Below are 20250 nucleotides of genomic sequence, written 5' to 3' on the forward strand. Positions count from 1 at the left end.
ACGGACATATATCAGATTACACATAGCCGGCAATATATATTCAAATGAAACGACTAATATATGTTTCATATTTTCTCTTCTTTTTTTTAACAGATCAGCCCTTACTCATTTTGGGACAGATCATTACTAATTAGAATTTTAGACCCTTGAGAGATCCACGTGTGGATCAATCATCCATCGATTTCACTTTCAACCTCTGAAAATGCCCATATTCGGGTTCTTCTTTTCAAAACCATTTTTCCTTATTATTATATTTTTTCGGTTGGCCTAGATGGTATACCTATCGAGGCTTAGAAATGTTTGGGAGAGAAAGGTTTAGAATGGTTGACAAATCTTTTTAACAAGATTTGGCAGACAAATAAGATGCCTAATGAGTGGAGGAAGAGTACTTTGGTGCCTCTATGTAAGAATAAGGGTGATATACAAGATTGCAAAAACTATCGTGGTATAAAACTCATGAGTCATACTATGAAACTTTGGGAGAGGGTGATTGAGTGTAGGTTGAGGAAGATTGTCATGATATCGGAGAATCAATTTGGTTTTATGCCTGGAAGATCAACTATGGAAGCTATACATCTTCTTAGACAACTTATTGAGAGAAATAGAGAGAGGAACAAAGATTTGCATATGGTTTTTATTGATTTGGAGAAGGCTTATGATAGAGTACCTAGGGACGTTCTCTGGTGGACAATGATGAAGAAAGGTGTTTCTCTCAAGTACATTAGTATAATTAAAGATATGTATAAAGGAGTAGTAACCAATGTCCGCACTTGTGGAGGGGTGACAACCAATTTTCCTATAACGGTTGGGTTACATCAAGGATCTGCTTTAAGCCCTTTCCTATTTGCTATAGTGATGGATGAGCTTACGAGATCAATTCAAGAAAATGTGTCGTGGGGTATGTTGTTTGCTGATGATATTGTTTTGATTGATGAATCTAGAGTTGGGGTTAATGCTAAGTTAGAATTATGGAGACAGACATTGGAAGCAAGAGGTTTTAAGTTGAGTAAGAGTAAGACAGAATACATGGAATGTCGATTTAGTAAGCAACTAAGTAGTGATGGGAGTGTAGTGAAGCTTGGTGAGCACAAAATACCGATAGATGATTCTTTCAAATATTTGGGATCTATCATTCAAAAGTATGGAGAAATTGATGGAGATGTAAATCATAGGATAAAGGTTGGGTGGATGAAATAGAAGAGTGCAACTGGAGTGTTGTGCGATCGTAGAATGCCATTGCGGTTGAAGGGAAAGTTTTATAGGACGACTATTAGGCCCGCTTTACTATATAGTACGGAATGTTGGGCTGCCAAGAGACATCATATTCAAAAAATGAGTGTAGCTGAGATGTGTATGCTGAGATGGATGTGTGGAAATACAATAAAAGATAAGATTCGGAACGAGGAGATACGTAAGAAGGTAGGCGTTGCACCCATTGAAAATAAGATGAGAGAGAATCGTTTACTGTGGTTTGGACATATTCGACGAAGGCCTAATGATGCTCCAGTTAGAAGGATGGAGAAATGGGAAAATATATTAGTTAAAAGAGGTCGGGGTAGGCCTAGGAAGACATGGATGGAGGTGATAAGAAAGGATATGAATGCTTTGAACCTCACCGAGGACATGGCATTGGATAGAAATGAATGGAGGAGAAGGATTCATGTGGAAGAGCCATAATGATTTTCTTTGTTGGTTCATATCGCCGACCCCAATTGTTTTGGGATGAAGGCGTAGTTGTTGTTGTTGTTGTATTATATTTTTTTGGTTGGGACTGCAGCTGAGTTGCAGCAACCTTGGGGTAGACCTACTGCTCGCTGCAGTCCAGCCTTGGTGCACTAGCAAGCACCTTGCTGGTCACCTATGGACCAGTAGACTGGTTATGGTCATGCTGACCCTAGTCTGCTGCACCTATACAGGTGCAGCAACTTATGTGCCTGCTCAACACAGCAGAATGCCTCTGCTGTGTGCAGCAGGGCAGTACAGCCTGCAGAAATTCCAGCACAACCAGCTAGGCATCGACAGACCCCAGCAGGTCTATGTTTAAATTATTATTTTTTAATCCTGTCTCGTTAGGCATTTATGACAGGTATAAGGAGCATTGCAAAAAATATATCGCGGTCTAAGATGCCTCTTTAAAAAACTTTCATTTACACATGAATCAGAATTGTTGTTCAATTTTTTTTTTCAATCACGTAATCAGTTAACTACACAACTTTTACTTATGAGGCAATCATGGAAGTAAGGGCTTCTTTCAAATTCATATGAACTAAAGAGTGGGACGTCATTAACATGCCTTCGGTGACAATAATTTGAGAAAACTATTAAATGTGGAAAGAGTGAAATTATCATGCCACGTGAAGCTATGCATGAAGCTATGCATGAAGACTATTTCTGAAGACATTTTCAAATGATACTAGTGAAAATCTAAAAGAATAGCTGCCGCGTATATTTTAGGTATAAAACTTAACATCCAATCTATTACAGCACTATAATTCTATTTTATTGTTCAACACGTATATACAATATACTGCACCAATCAAATAGTATCCTTGTTTAATAATGCAACTACGTTATATGGTATCCTCTAAAACACATGTATATATTATTTTATTGTTCAACTGATCACTCCTGGCCCAGTCAAAACTTATGTGGATCATTCCCAAGTGTTGTCCAGAACCGATCCACGAGTGGGTGAGTTCCTTGAATCATATCCACAAACACATTTTTGAAAAGCAACTATCCATACTTGTTCATACGGGTAGCGTGTTTTTTTTTTTGAAAAAACTGATTAGTCCTAAGGCCATAAGGACTGACATGGTTCAGTTTATGTGTACAACCATCACACTTTAGTCTATTAATATCTTTCCCAAAGCTTCTTGAAAAAAAACCTCATCTCAAAACTGAAATCACGATTTTTCTCAAAACGGATTTCAGTTTGGCGAAATTGAAACCTATATCAGTCCCAACAGAGTTAGGACTGATATAAGATCCCAAGATCATCTTTTTAACCCCGAAGTATGCTCGTGCATACTGAACTAGCCTACAAGTATCGGTTTATAACCCTTATCTTAGAAAATGCCAAAAGAGAAAACAGAATCTCAAACACTGAGCTATGTACGTCAACTCGAACGTCACCTCTGCACCGATTCTTCTTATCCAGCTACCTCTCCGCTTAAAAATTCAGCCCTCTACATGTAGGAGAAGAAAGATGGAAGGAGGAAGTTGAGAGAATAGTGAGAGAGAGAGAAAGAGGTCATAAAGGAGAAGAGGGGGGGGGCGTGAACCCCTCCTCCTATAGAGGTTTCACACTCCTAATCCTAATCCTCTAACTCCAGTCCCTTGTTTCCATTTTTCTTTTTTCCTTAGACCCCTAAATATCTATCTTACTAAGCTCATATATATATATATATATATATATATATATATATATATATATATATATATATATTATGAAGTATGTTATATATGTGTTTTACAATAAATATGTATGTTGGTTTACCTCTTGAAGAGGTTCCAATCAAGCACAAGAGGGCCCACTAGAGTGGAATGTCCCCTCTTGTTCAAATCCTTCTAAAAAAAAGGTTTTTCTTTTCTTTTTTTACAAGTTATTTAGCAACTTTTGACTTTAAATTTATTGTTTCCTTGTTTCTTTACTTATTGCAATTAAGTTTCAGCCACAATCAAGGGCCCACTATGGTGGGACGTCCCTTACTATTTCAATCTTACTAAAAAAAAAAATTTAGAAAGTTTTGATTGTTTACTACCTATGCCTATTTTAAACTCTTTTCTTTTTTGGTACTTTTTGATCCCCTTGCCCTTTATTGTTTTATAATAGGTAGTTATTGAATTTCATTGACTTTAGTTTTAGAAAGCGTTATACTAAAATGTTCAGACTTAAATTCCTTTTTTGGCAATATAGGAGATTTCTTTAGGTTGGGCCCACATAAGGGGACATCAAACCCATTGGACTCCTACAACCTTATAAATTATAGTTTATTCTCCATTTTTAATTTTATAGATTAGTTACAGATCTCATATGGATTCTTCTTTTGGATTTCAAATCTAATTAGGATCCAAACTCATTAAAAAAACTTATGTATATCCTAACCCAATAACAAAAATCCAAATTTGACTTCCTAAAATCCAAATTCACCTTAAATTATAGCTAAATTGAATTAAATGCTAAATATAAATTCACACTTAATTAAATTCGAATGCAACTAAATTCCAAATCTAAATTCAACTAAGATTCAAATTAACATGTAATTTAAACTTGAATTAACATTCAACTAAATCCTATTGAAAATTCAAATCAAATCCAAATTGCATTATAATATTTGAGATCCATTTATTAAATCTGAATTAAATCCAAATTCGATCAAAATTTAAATTCATGAATTGAAATCAAAATTTAATAACACTCAAATTCAATTCAAAATAAACTCCAAAATTAGATCCAACTTAAATCCAGATTAAATTCGATTACAAATCAAAACCCAATTCAGAATAAATTTCTAATTTCATATTTATTCCAAATCCAAATTAATGTTCGAATTATAATTAAATCTCATATTATGTTCAAATAATATTTTAACATTAATTTTACCTTTATTTCTCCTAAAAATATAAAAAAATCATGGGTTTTTTAGACATAATCAACAGTTATCTCAAACAAACTGTCATAAGGTGAGAATATAAGCATTCATATGTATTAGATTTTTATGAAGGATTCTCACCAATTATGTGCATGCATCACTTAAGTTTTTACTTTCATTACAACCCTTTGGTACGAAGAGTGTGCTACCAGGATACTTCAGGATCTATTATAACATACCATTTTAATTACCTAAACCCTTCAAATGCATAAGTATCCCAAGGGTACGATCCGTTCGACTGGGAGAAAATCCCATTGGGCCAACCAACAATAAGATATCCCAAAAATTTAACCACTGCAAATGGTTTGGGGTTTATCACATCAGACATATTGATAAACCCTACCTCTCTAACTTTGAGTGGCTGGAGGCTATGAGACGCTCTCGCTTCTAAGAACAATGGAATGATATGTCATGTGGTTACGAACTCATGTGCATTCAAATGCCACTGGAGGTTGCACCACCTACCTCTTCAAGTAGGCCTGCGAGAATGAGTATTATTAGGGTATTCTTCTTATTATGCATGCCATACCTCACCCTCGAAGATATAATGACCCACTCAGGGTGTCAATTATATATATATATATATATATATATATATATATATATATATATATATATATATATATATATATATATACACCCAATTCTCGATTGCTCTTGGATTATAATCTAGATATTTAAGTGTGGAGTTTAGCATGTGTCAATGTATATATAGTTGTGTATATATGTGAGCATTCATTGCATTGCATTAACCATGCATGTCATTCAGAGGAGACACATATATCATCGTAACTGCAAAAGTACTCAAACACAATCCTCTAGTTTAGCATGTTTATTTACTCAAGTGGGCATCAATTGCATATATATTATGAATTTAACATAGAATGTGTACTCAGAACAAATGAGCACGTGAGTAATCCATCCATTATTTGCTCTAACACATCGAACACTTAGGGAATAAGAGTGCATCCAATGTGTAATTCAGGTGACTTAAACAGCTTCACATTATTAGCCTCACATCAAACACTTAAGCAATATGAGAGCGCAACAAACATACTTATATTAAATGAACACCTTAGTGATATGGCCATGCTCAAACATATCAATTAATTAGTCAAATAGAATAAGAGCCTAACATAGTTCACCAATTGAATACGCATGCAAGATAGAAACTTTAAGCATATCAAATACTTGAGCACATTGAGTGCTTTAGATAGATTTTAATGCAGAATATGAATTCGCTGAAAATGTTCATGAAACTTGTATTCATATTTGAGCATCTAAGTGAAACTCAATGTGAAACTTAATTTGAGTGAGCTCATCAATATAGCATGAATTCATATTAGAATGCTCAGGCACAATTTGAATAGATGAATACATTTTCCTACCTTTGTAGGTTTCGAGTGGGCTTAACCGGTTGTCAAACCTAAATATTTTACCAAGGATCCATTAATGACCAAATCACTTGAATTTTATCATATATATATATATATATATATATATATATATATATATATATATATATATATATATATATATATATATATATATATATATATATATATATATATATATATATATATATATTCTTTTGGTTAACTATAAAAAAAAACCTGAGAGAGAGCCATTGTTGAATCATAGAGGTCTAAATGGCTAAGCTAAACACGAGCTCAGTTGGGTCTGATTGAGGTGGTCCAACAAGAGTTGGCTGGCTATGCTCTTGACAGGTGGTGTACCTGAACCAATATTGAGCTTTGCTCCTATACGATCAAACCTGAACCAAACCATGACTCAGCTCAACATTAAAACCCATCCCAAAATTTATTTATATATATATATATATATATATATATATATATATATATATATATATATATATATATTGGTTTACATCCGACAAGCAGCAGTTGGATCCAGACCTTAACCTGGGTCCAACATAAGCATACCTGACTGAGACTAGTAAGCTTTTAGCTGCACTTGGACCTGGTTCGGGTTCGATCTAGTTTAATCAGGCCTAAACCAAACCAGATATAACTAAAACCGGTTTGTTCCAACCTGCTTTAGTACTAAAATAAATAAATATATATTTTTCAAAACCATTGTCGTTTTGAGTGTTTTTATTTTTTTTCAATCTCTTAAACTAATACCTAGTCTACTCATATTGTATAACATGTATTATCATTATCAAATTATCACTTATAGAAATATTCACAAAAAAACCTCAAAAAATCAAGAGCATTACATCCAAGCCCCCTTAAAAAAAATTCTTCCTCAAAATTTGGCTAGGGTTACATACCAAATAGGCTTAGATATTTCACTTTCATCTCCGCTTTCAGCTCCCATATACATTCTTTGAGTCCATGGTGTTGCCATTGTAACTTTCTCAAAGGAATCGTCTTATTTTGCAACACTTGCTCTCGTTGGTCCAAAATCTCTATCGGATGCCCCTCGATCATGAGATCCTTTTGCACTTCTACCTCATCGTATTGAATAATATGTACCAGGTCTGACACATATTTTCTTAACATCGATACATGGAAAACATTGTGGGCGTTCGAGAATTGGAGCGGGAATGCTAATTTGTAGGTTGCGCCTCCAATCTTCTTGAGGATGAGGAAAGGTCCTACATACCACGAACTTAGCTTACCCTTCTTGCCAAACCGAAACACACTCTTGGTTGGAGATACCTTATCAAATACATGATCCCTAACTTCAAATGAGACTTCATAATGCTTTGGATCTGCATAACTTTTCTTACAGCTTTGAGCGGTTAAAAGTCTCTTTTGTATCAATTGTACTTGATCAGTGTAGTGTTGCAGGACTATCGGTGACTCAATAGCTCGATCACCAATCTCATTCAAATATACTGGGGACCTACAAGGTCGCCCATATAAAGCCTTGTATAGATCTATACCAATGCTTGAATGATAATTGTTATTATAGGTGAATTCGGCTAGTTTCAAATGTTTACTCCAATCGCCCTCTCATTCCAACCACAACCGAGCAAGATGTCCTTTAGCATTTGGATAGTCCTCTCTGATTGTCTATTCGTCTATGGGTGAAAAGTCACGCTAAACTTAAACTTTGTCCTCAAAGCTTTATGAAGTTATCCCCGTAACTTGGATGTAAATCTCGGATCTCTATCAAAAATAATTGAGACAAGTACTCCATGTAACATGACGATCTCATCTATATACAAGTCCGCTAGACTCTCTAATGTTTGATTCATCCTGATTGGTAAGAAGTGTGGCGACTTCATAAGGCAATCTACTATGACCCATATAGTATCATATTGGTGTTGTGTCTTAGGCAGACCTACCACAAAGTCCATGGTAATGTCTTTGCACTTTCACTAAGGTATCTCTATTGTCTGTTGTGTTCCGTCAGGTCTCTGATGTTATATCTTGACCGGTTGGCAAACTAAGCATCTCGACACATACTCTGTGATATCTCTTGTTATGTCATTCCACCAGTAGTTCCTCTGCATATCCTTGTACATCTTGGTGCTACCTGGATGTATAGTATACTTAGTTCTATGCCTCTTATCAAGTAGCTCCCTCCGTAGTTGATGCTCTGGTACCCATAGCCTCTGATTGTACCAGATGCTACCATCTTCTTCTAGATGTAGGGTTGTCTCGTCTTGCTTGCATGTTTCAACCATCTTTGTGGAGCATGGGTCATCTTTCTGTTGAGCAATAATCTGATCCACGAGTTTGGTTTGCACAGCTAGACTTGCAATCTGAATGTGACCTAAATCTATGTTAAAATGTCTCCAATCGATCAGGTCCTCGAGTAATCTCCACTCATTGTTGATCATGCTTGCAAGGCTTCCTGGTTTTTTGCTCAATGGATCAGCCACTACATTAGCCTTCCCTGGGTGGTAGGATATGAAAAAATCATAATCCTTCAAGAACTCTAACCACCACCTCTGCCTCATATTAAGATCTTTCTGAGAGAAAATGTACTTAAGACTTTATGATCAGAAAAAACCTCGAACTGCTCTCTGTACATGTAGTGTCGCCACACTTTAAGTACAAAAACTATAGTTGCCAATTCTAGATCATATGTGGGATAGTTTCGTTCATGCACTTTCAGTTGGCATGAAGCATACACTATAACATTGTCATGTTAAATTAGTACACATCCAAGTCATGTATCTGATGTGTCGTTATAGACCGCAAATCCTCCATGGCCTGAAGGTAGGATAAGCACTGAATCTGAAGTAAGCCTCCTCTTTAACTCCTAAAAGCTTTCTTTGCACTGTTGAGTCCATACAAACTTTATTCCCTTACGAAGTAGCTTGGTCATCGATGTTGCTATCTTAGAGAAGTTCTAAATAAATCTTCTATAATATCCTATAAGACGAAAAGAACTGTGAATATCTAACACGCTCTTTGGTTGTTTCTAGTCTAAGACTGCTTCCACCTAATGCAATTCCAAAACTACAAGATTCGAACAAGTTAAGCTAAAAATTCTAACGAAAATCTTCCTTAGAGTATAAACATCGAGGTAAAATTATCTTAGCAGGGTCCACTGACACCCTATCTTTTGAGATCACATGTCTTAAAAGCATCACCTACTCTAACCAGAATTCTCACTTAAAAAAATTGAATACAACTGATGTTGTCTAAGTGTCTCGAGAATAATCCTCAAGTGCTCTTTATGATCTTCCTCACTCTCTGAATAGATCAAAATATCATCGATGAAGACTATCACAAGCAAATCCAGATAAGGTCAAAAAATCTTTTTTATTAGGTCCATGAATGCCATCAGAGCATTGGTTAGCCCAAAGGGCATCACTAAAAACTCGTAGTGACCATATTGTGTCTTAAATGTTGTCTTTGGCACATCTGACTCCTTGATCCTCAATTGGTGATATCCAGATCGAAGATATATCTTTGAGAAAACTTTGGCATCCCGAAGTTGATCAAACAAATCATTGATTCATAGAAGAAGATATTTATTCTTGATCATCACCTAGTTCAACATACGATAATCAATGCACAAGCGCATTGATCCATCCTTCTTAACAAATAACACTGGATCACCCCATGGTGAAACGCTCTGTCTAATAAATCTCTTGTGCATCAGCTCTTGAAGTTGCTTCTTTAATTCTTCCAATTCTGCAGGGGCCATCTGATAAGGAGTTCTAGATATTGGGGCCATACCATGCACCAACTCTATAGAAAAATCGATCTCCATTGCAGGTGGTAGGTCTGGCAAGTTATCAGGAAGCACATCTATGAACTCGCAAAACACATTCAGGTCTTTCATCGGGGTCATGCTGGGTTTTACCAACGAAACACTAGCAAAAAAGGCCTCACAACCTTTCTCCATACAATGTTGGGCCTTCAATGTTGAGATCATTCTCCATTTACTCTCTTTCTTACTAGCATTGTACTTAATTATAAGCTGATCGAGATTATTAAATTTTATTTTACGCTCATGACATATCATACAAGCATAGTGCTCATACATCTAATTTATACCAAAAATTACATCAAACCCAACCATATCTAATATGATTAGATTGGCAGAGAGGTTTTGCCCTGAGATAACCACCTCCACGTTCAATAAATAAGTGTGAGGGATAGATCTACCACTCGAGGGTGTGATGATTTTCAAAATATATCCCAAAGTGATAGGAGTCATATCAATCATTTTAGCAAACCATGTGAACACAAAGGAATATATAGCACCCATATCAAATAGTACTCGAGCATCAAATTTGGTGATGGAAATTGTACTTTTAATGACATCAACATCCTCTTTAACTCCTCTGCAGAAGTCGTGTATACCCTGCCTGTCTCCCTCTTCTGTCCCTGTGCCTTGGACTACTATTGTTGTTGGTGTTGGGGCTACTATGGTTGTAGGTGCTGCTGCCCACGAGGTGCAGTGTTCGCTCCTTCCTCTGTTAGTCTTGAATAATTCTGAATGATATGTCTCATCTTCTCACAATGCAAACAAGCTCTTATAAGCCTGTAGCAGACTCCTGCATGTGGCAGTCTGCTGGGGGCGGCTAGTCCCACCCTGCTGCACCTTGGCCTTCTTTGCAGATGATGCTCTGCTTGACTCGGTTGTAGGTCTCTGGGTCTTGTTTCCATTACCCTTCGACCTATCAAAACACTTAGATTGAGTCTTCCTAGAAGACTCCCAATCTTTTTACGATACGAGAATAGTCGTTACCATTTGTTTGGGTTATCTTTGGTTCATAAAAAAAGATTAATTTATTTTTTTGACCTAAAGTATTATAGCCATCTCGAAGGCCTGGTTGAGGTTCTAGGTCGACTTATCAGAACTCGAGACTTCAGCCTGTCTCGTATCCCATGCACATACTTCTTCGCACGAGCCTCATTAATGGTATAGGTGTTAGGGTAGTACTTCTCCAGGTGTCAGAACCGAGTAGTGTACTCAGCCACCTTTATACTGCCTTACTGGAGATCCAAGAACTCTTGCATCATGCGATCTCTAATGAACTAAAAAAAGTAGGTGTCGAGGAACACCTCAAAAAACTGCGCCCAAGTAAGTGTTTGTTGCTCTACTGATGTGAAGCGCACCTCTCAAACCGTCTCCCACCAACTCTTGGCGTCACCCTGAAGTGTAAAACTCATGAAATTTAAGGAATTTTAAATGAATAAAAGTGAATCATTTATGTGAAATAATAGTATTTTGTACTATGTAATACAATTTTGATGACTTGAGGGTTACTAGAATGAACCCAGTAACAAACGCTAGTAAGGGGTATTTGGATCCGGACCTTGCGAGATCCGATGATCTGACCCGATTCATGGGGCCAAATGGGAAAATCTAATGATTTCGGGGTGATAGCGTGAGATCCAAAGCACATTTAAGGTGAGAGAGTGCAAGGTTAGAACCAACAAGAGAAAATTCACGTGGAAACGAGCGAGATCCACCAATGGGGGAAAATGTCTTAATAAGACATAAAGGGAATTTCTTTGCAAAAGTAAACAACAAGCAGTGGTGTGGTGTAGTGGTAGGACACATGGTTGTGTGGAGCCATAACCCAAGTTCAAAACCCACGGTGTGCCTGCGTGGAAAGGTAAAATGTTGTCTTTTTGCATAAAACCTGAAATTGAATAAAAGGGATTAAATACAATTTTATTCACATACTGTGCAACGAAATGAGTGATAGCACAAGTGGTGGGGTTCATTGCCCCTTTGGTGGAAGACCTCAGTTTGAAACCCCCCTGTGCATGGATTTTTTCTTTTTGCACTGAAAAGTGACAATTTTTACTCTAGTGGAAAAAAAAGGGTAAAATCGTGGGCTAGTTAAACCCTTATCTCCTAAACCATCTCCCACAATAACGTGTGGGAGTTGGCCTGTTAGTTTCTGCTTTTTCAAAGAACATGGGGAATCCCACCAAATGGATGAGGGGTACCCATAAAGCAACTTGTTGGGGGAGGTTTGACAATTCCTAGTCATGGGAGAAGGAGGGTGATTTTGGAAAATCAATGCACCCACCAAAAATGTGGGATGGGGTGGAGATATGAAGTTGTAAAATTTAATAACTCTCCTAATTAAGAGGAGTTAAATGAGGGGCAAGGGAAAGCTTGCAGCCACTCTATACGCCATACTCTCTCTCTCTCTCTCTCTCTCTCTCTCTCTCTCTCTCTCTCTCTCTCTCTCTCTCTCTCTTTCTCTCTCTCTTATGCACAACCACCGTTGTTGGATGGTGAAGGTTTTCTTCTTCGTGACCAAGTGTGCTGCAACGTGAGAAGAAGAAACACAAGAGATGCCATTAACGCTGGTAAAAACTTCAAAAAAAGGTAAGGAGCATTTTACTTTTTTTGTACGTGTTAGATGCTCTGTGGTACCAATCTGATGTAGTGTCATCATTTGAATTTGGATGGCACCGTCGACACGGGGAGTGGTCGGCGTCATGTGGCATGATGATCGTGGGTTGTCCGACTCCATTAGAGAGGGACACCATCCATCACCACGTCGATGTGGTTCCAATATTTGTAATTTCACATACAAGCTGGAAAGAAGATGAACTTTTTTTTTTATTGTTGTTTAATGCATAATGTAGGTGCATCATGTACCTGTGTAGTTGCCTAGAGTCGTGTGGTACACGTAGTCATGTATGGTTCGGATATGTATGACATTAGATATATATATGCTGGACTAGAAACATGCCATACAAAAACACAAATTTTTATTTGTGACCTTTGGGTTGTCATGTATTGTTTGGCCGATACACTAAGGAAATTAAATCTGTAGTATTACGTGAGAACTGGTTGGCATGTCTGATTTTTTTTCTGTAAAATCAGAACTAAGTATAAATCTGTAGCAACACATCATAATCAGCTAGTATGTTTTGATTTTTAACTCATAAACTAGAACAAGATATAAGTCTGCAGTAACAAGTAATGTATATATATATATATATATATATATCAGATATTGACATTTATTTTTTTTTAAATTCTAGACTGTCATAAATTTTATTTATGTATTATCATTAGTTTGTTATTTAAAAAGAATGTTTGAATCCTTGGACTATAGAAAGTTTGAGTTTCAGATGGTTATCAAGGATCAAGTCCGTGTAGTATGGATAGTTTAGATTAAGTATTATTGCCAACTTTCGATTTTCCCAAACTATCAAAAAAAAATTAATTCGAGCATGGTGGTTTGGACATATTCGGCGAAGGCCTAATGATGCTCCAGTTAGAAGGATGGAGAAATGGGAAAATATATTAGTTAAAAGAGGTCGGGGTAGGCCTAAGAAGACTTGGATGGAGATGATAGGAAAAGATATAAATGCTTTGAACCTCACCGAGGACATGGCATTGGATAGAAATGATTGGAGGAGAAGGATTCATGTGGAAGACCCAGAATGATTTTCTTTTTTGGTTCATATCGCCGATCCCAATTATTTTGGGATGAAGGCGTAGTTGTTGTTGTTGTTGTTGTTGTTGTTGTTGTTGTTGTTGTTGTTGTTGTTGTTGTATGATGGATAGTATCCGATTTCCATAATTTAATTAACTTATATCTTATCGTTTAGTCCTCGATTATCATGGTGGTTTTTAAAAAAAATGCATACAATGATATCACGCATGATTCAACGTTGGTTAGATATTGTTATCATGGCACATTGGAAATTTTATCATCTATTTACATTTCAATGCAAATGGGTAAAGGGTATCAGTTGTGTTTCCAACATGTGATTATTTTTATCATTCACGTGTTGAGGTATGCCAAAAATAAACAACAAGGAGAACTTGAATACGTGTGTTAGCGTGAGTTGGAATTGATAGACTGTTATTCAAAAAGTTAGTCAATGCATTATTGGTAGTTTTAAATTTGTTATCAAAAAGAGAGAGAGACCCTTAGTTATTTCATTCATGGTTTAATAATTGTCATTCGAGCTAATGGTGGAAAAAAAATTCCAAAATTTTTACCATAAGAAAGTTGGGGTGTTACAATAAGAAGTCGGTAGGTGGCGAAGGCAACCTACCTCTCTACGGAAACCTCGAGGATGTCTAAGATTTTGCCAATGGCACGAATCCACTCCTCGGCTGTATTGAGGTCCTCCTTCCCAGTAAAGGCTGGGGGACTCAGTTCCATGAAGCATTTATAGGACACTCCATGGTTCGCAGCATTTGACACCCCATTGCCATCAGGATGATGGTCATTTTCATTGCCATTAACCCCGTTATTGGTGAGGTTCTAGCAAGTGACGGTCAATGTTGCGAGGAGGAAATCCTTTTGTGAAGTCTATCTTACGGGTTGTCGTGCAGCCATCTACAAAAACAAATAATTTGATATAAATTTTTATGTTTGCACAAACAATTTATTCTACTAATGTCCCTATTTGGCATCTAAGTTCTGAATTTGCATAAATCATAAAAATTTAAACATTTCAGGAATTTCTTTCATAGCAGCACATAAAAACAAAAAGGAACACACTCATCAGGCGATGTCGGTCAGTTGGACGAGTTTAAGCCAATCTTTTCCTTCTGCTCCGTTGTAACACCCCAAAATTTTTATCTCAAAAATCATGTAATTTTTTTTAAAATGGTTTTAGAAATTATAGTAAAAATTCAAACAAGATAAAAGCTTTGCCGTATTACAGATCTATCATTTTATTTTCAAATAAACTTCAAATTTAAAATTAAACATTCATAATTAATAAATATCCATTACAAACTTTGAATTAAACAATATCAGAGTTCTTCAAATTAAATAATATCAGAGTCGTCGAGCACTTATGAATGCTTGTAATCCAAAACACAGTCAAAAAGGGAAAAGATCTAGCTTGGTTCTCGCTGCAACCTCCCACCATTACAGGTCCTTTATTCGCTACCTGAAAAACATTAATAATTATAGGGTCAGACTAATAAGTCCTCAGTAGGAAAGTGTTATTCAATACACATAGATTAAAACATGCATGCAATAGATTATTCCAACATTTAGACATGCTTAATTTAAACAACACTTTAAGTGAAATATAATGCAATGCTTATAACCTTTTTAATCACACATATTATCATATTTTTTCAATCATAGGCAACTAAACATTTAAACATGCATGAATAATTAATAATACATGCAGCTACCATTGCCGAATTCAAATTGTATGCATGAGTAGCTTTAACATCTTTAATTGGGATTTTTTTTTAAATGATACATGTCATGCCTAGCTAAATGTGCATTTACTTTAGGTTTCGGTTCTTATCCCTCTGGGTACTAATACATGAAATAACTTAGATCAGGGTCATGGCGCAGGCAGTGTTTTTAAACAATTGTAGATTTGGCTTGGCCAAGCACCATTCACCATTGTTGGGTGATGGATGACTAGAGCGAGAGAAGCTCCCAACACCACCATCCTGATGCATCAGACTTTACTCGTGAGATTTTGTCCTCCACGCTGCAGACTATTGTGAAGGGTTCCCATATCTTCGTGGTTGGAGAAGAGCAACCTTTCGTGCTTAAATACAGTATCCACAAAGCCAAAAGTACCGCTTACCCTCTCCTTCTAAGCATCAGTGTTTAATGTTACATGTTTAAACTCTTTTACATCGTTGATTCCATGCAACATACAATTGAATAATATTTATAAAATTCAAGCCCCTTTAAGGCTTATGGATCCACATGTTGCAAATGTGAAACAATAATTATACGCCAATGCATTTTTAACTTTAACATTCATTCATGAACATGCATTGGTTATATGAAATTAAGCATCGACGTTCATTTACAATACATGTTCATTTTGCTCAATTCAAAAGCAAACGGCGACAAAGTCAATTCATGCATAATCATTTTAATCAAACTGTGCATAGTCATTTCATTCAATTCATGCCCCATGTTGAGCACTTAATCCCTGCATAAAAATTATTTTAATAGTAGATATGCAGTGTGATATGATTTATAAAAATATACTCGAAAGTTGTAGAGATATCACACGTATTTGTTAACCAGGCCTTTAACCGGTTTAGAACCCGTTAAACCTCAATTATGTCTGATTGTTACAACTATCACAGAAAAGTGCACAATTAGTAGACAACATTAAAATTTTAAAAAGTAGTAGAAAATTTTGTCAGCTTTTCGATGCCACAAATCGTTCATAAAAATTCCTCTTTATGAAAGAGATATTACCGGTTTAGTGCATGCCAATACTTTTTTGTTTTGACTATCACTGTTCAATGCTTAATTTGAGAACAGAGCTCAAATTTTTATATATTGTGTAAAATTTTATTGGCTTTTCAACGCAATAAATCATTCATAAAAACTCCTCTGGATGAGGGAGATATAAATTATTTACCAATCGAGTGTCAAGCTAGAAATACGTAAAAGCAGGTAATATGCATTCGGGTGAGTAGAAATAGGCCACCCAAATTCATATTTTTATTTTTTACAACAAACCATTCCATAAAATTCCAAAAATCCCAATATATGATTTTTACATAATCCATCATAAACAAAATCCCATTTTCACAGCCGTTAGGCTGGAAAATCAATACGTCTTCCCGAACACTATTTCCTCATAAATAATTTTCATATTTTTTTCAAATTCAAGCATAGAGTTACATATTTTTTCATGACAAAAATAACAAGATCTTAACTAACAGCATACAACATGCATGAAAATATTAGATCAAGAATTCTAACTAAGATTTTTGTAAGAAAACAATATATATTACCCTATTGTATTACAAAAACGGATTTTGTTTTTAAAAAACTCAACACATGACATATATGAAATTATTTATTTTTATTTCAAGTAAATCGTTCTCTCTAGGGGTTGAACTGATTTTTCCCTAGGATAATTATATTAAACCCCTCTTCACTAATTCAAATCAGAATTTGCGAAGGTTATTCTTTTGAACAACTTAATATTTTAAATTTGGGCTAATCGGCTAAACCCGATTTGCCCGTATTTGAACCCAATAGTCGTTTCGCATAGTTTTTTTTATAGGTTTTAAATTATAGTTTTCATCACATGTATATACGTGTGTACACCCCTAATTCAGAGTGTATACATGTATATTATTATTGAAATCATATTTTAATTTGGTTCAAAGAATAAAAGTAATTTTTAACAAAAACAATTTTTTAGTAGGATTTTCTTTAGAAAACCCTCTCTACTCTAATTTTGATGAATCCAACACCAAACCCTCGCATGGGGAGGCTCGATACATGGTTCGTTTAATTAGAAATCAAAATAAACTTGTGCATATGAGTTCTGATCTATGTGTAGAGAATAGAACCCCCTACCTTTTTGCGAAAATGCTCCTATTGGCCGAAAAATGAAGTCTCCCCAAGCAAATCAGCCATCCGCTTTGTGTAGTGGCTACAACTAGATGCTCAGCCCGCTCCTTACAACGTGGGTAGGTTTACCCCTTGATTGTGCAAGAGAAAAACCACAAGGAAGATAGAAGAGAAAGAATAATAAGAAAGAGGAGGAAAGAAGGGATTTTGAGAGAGAGAACAAAAAGCTCAAAAAAAACTAAAGACAGCCAAATAGCTCACTTTTTATAGACTATAGGGATTAGATCAAGGGGCTGGGCTAATCTCAACCCTTGATCTAATCTCCATCCTCCTTTCCTTTCTTCTAATTTTTTAAGTTTCCTTTTCTTTCATTCTTTTTTTCTATCTAGTAGATTTAGTTTAATATTATTTTATATAATGTATTTTGTATTATGCTTAGTGTACGTAATATAATATGGCCTCATATGGGCTGATCGACACCCCCATAGGGGTTTTAACTTTCCAAAATGCTCATTGGCAAGCAAGTTTAACTTAGTCCTTAGGTTTTTTTTTCTTTCTTTCCTTTTTCCACTTTCCATATTCCTTGCTATTTCTTTCTTCCTTCTTAATGTCCAGCCCCATCCTCTTGATTTGGCAAGTTTTGACTTGTTTTAGGTGATTTGATTTTTTAGTAACTTTTAGAAATCCTTGAATTTAAAGTTTTACTTTAACTTCTTTTTTTCTTTTACTTAAGTCAATAAAGAGGTACCACATAGGATGGGATGGCCCACCTATGGACCTCTACCATTTAATACAATTTAGTTAAACTAAATTTTCTATTCTATTTTAATTATTTTACTAATTAACTTTATTTATTATTTTGGATTTGAATTCTTTCAAAACTATAATTTAAGTTTATTTGAAATGACTCGAAATACAAATCAAATTATTTTTAAATGCATATGAAATTCTTTTAAACTACCTTATTTAAATTTTTTTCTATAAATGCTATTTTCTCATAAATATTTTTCAGAATTGATTTCCACTAGGGTCAACAGAACCCATTGTCATTTTGAGTGGTTTTATTTTATTTTATTTTCAAACTCTTAATCTAAGACCTAGTCTACTCATATTGTATAACACGTATTATTATTATCAAATTATCACTTATAGAAATATTCACGAAAATTTACAAAAATTTCTCAAAAATTTGTGGGCATTACAAATACAGCCCATCTTCGGTTGAATCTCATGTATAGATCACCCCATCATGAACCAAACCTAGATTTTGGACCTAAAAAAAAACCAAGATCTACATGGTCTCTGAGAGGCTAGAGGTGGGAAAGTTGGTCAGGATATGGACCTCCCACATTTGAGTCCAAATCCCACAAGTTCCCTAGAGCGAGACGTGAAGGTGGAGTTCCAAGAGCTTTGGGGTCACTTGGACCCAAATGAGTTTTTTTCTAGAAGTACGCACTTTTTCATGTGGCACCATGTTCCCAAACATCACATCATAAGATGATTTTGGTGTCTACAAAGCTACGCAGAGTGGTGCAGGCATGGTGGGCACAGATGGAGCAGAGTCGGGCCGATCAAGGCTTGCCTCTGGTTCAGGCATGGGAAGAGATGTGCAACTCCATGCGAGAAAAGTTTGTCCCCTTAAATTATGTACAAAAGGTTTACAAGCAGTACATCACACTTCGTCAAGGATCCTGATCTGTGAAGGAGTATAATGAGGAGTTTCACCACCTGATTTATAAAAGTTAGGTGATTGAGTCAAAGGGCCAAATGGTGGAAAGGTATATTGCTAGGCTCAAATCTTCTATTTATGAGAAATTTGATTGTGTTATGATTCTTAATGTAAATCAAGCATATCAGTGCTCTTAACGTAGAGTAAACCCAAAAAGAGTGTTTGAGCCTCGACATGGCACGTCAGATTTCTCCTCTCGGTATAAGAAAACTCTAACTCGTAGAGTTCCAATGGTGAGAAAGCCCAGAGATAGGTAGATCAAAAGCAAGGACCACGAGTTTAGGGATCATGCCCTGCATTCAACACTTGGGCTCGAGTACGAGAAGCCAAAAATGGACAGTGTTGCTTCAGGTGTGATGTTGTTGGGCATGTTGCTTCCCAATGTCGTACTCTTAACAAGTGTATCCATCTTGCAAAGCAAAAGGAGCTAGATAACAAAAGTGATGATGTTATTAAACTTTGCAGTGATGATATTTATGACTTGATGCTTGGATGTGCTAAGTCAAATCCCTATTTTTCGTCGGAGCCAAACCTTTTTCAACCCAGAGAGAATGATGCAGGGGTAGAATTAGATCCAAGTCAACCCAAAAACAAGAAGAAAGACTACTAGCTATTAATTCGTTCGGATCACATTTCTATTTATTTACTTTGGATTGTGTTTGAATTTTTTTGATATATCTAAATTCATCATATGACGGGTTTTATTTTCAACTATAAATACATTATTTTGAAGGCTTTTGTAATTAAGCTTGATTGATTAATTATTCGGAACTTAGGCAGACCCCTACCAGACCCCATGTGTCAGAGGGATTCGAACCTTGGCCTTCGGCTTGGCTCAGGACCCCGCTTACCACATGGGATGCCATCCCGATATCTTCCTAATTTCTTCAATAATGCATGTTGACCAATTTTCACATGGGAAAAATGAGAGATTCCATTTCCAAACCCGCATGCAAGCTTTTATGATTTTCCCACCCCCACCATCCAAATCCCACCCCCACGCGCACCACCCACCCCACACTCTCTCTCTCTCTCTGACACACACAGACCAGAGGACTAACGTACAGCTTTTTGCAAGAAATTAAGATTTGTCTTCCACAAGATATGTGCATAAACAAACCCCACACAAA

General features: G+C 36.0%; 1 protein-coding gene across 1 annotated transcript; it reads right to left on the reverse strand.

The window, feature by feature from the left end:
- Nucleotides 1-8052: 8052 nt before the first annotated feature.
- Nucleotides 8053-9929, reverse strand: LOC149830009 (uncharacterized). The gene is made up of 2 exons (XM_090015356.1): nucleotides 9647-9929; nucleotides 8053-8528 (listed from the first exon to the last, which is right to left on the reverse strand). Exons 1-2 carry the CDS (start codon nucleotides 9927-9929, stop codon nucleotides 8053-8055), a joined length of 759 nt encoding a protein of 252 aa, XP_089871482.1.
- Nucleotides 9930-20250: the final 10321 nt, after the last annotated feature.

The sequence above is a fragment of the Nuphar pumila genome, chromosome 8 (genome assembly GCF_984573655.1).
Source record: "Nuphar pumila chromosome 8, dmNupPumi1.hap1.1, whole genome shotgun sequence".
NCBI lineage: Eukaryota > Viridiplantae > Streptophyta > Magnoliopsida > Nymphaeales > Nymphaeaceae > Nuphar > Nuphar pumila.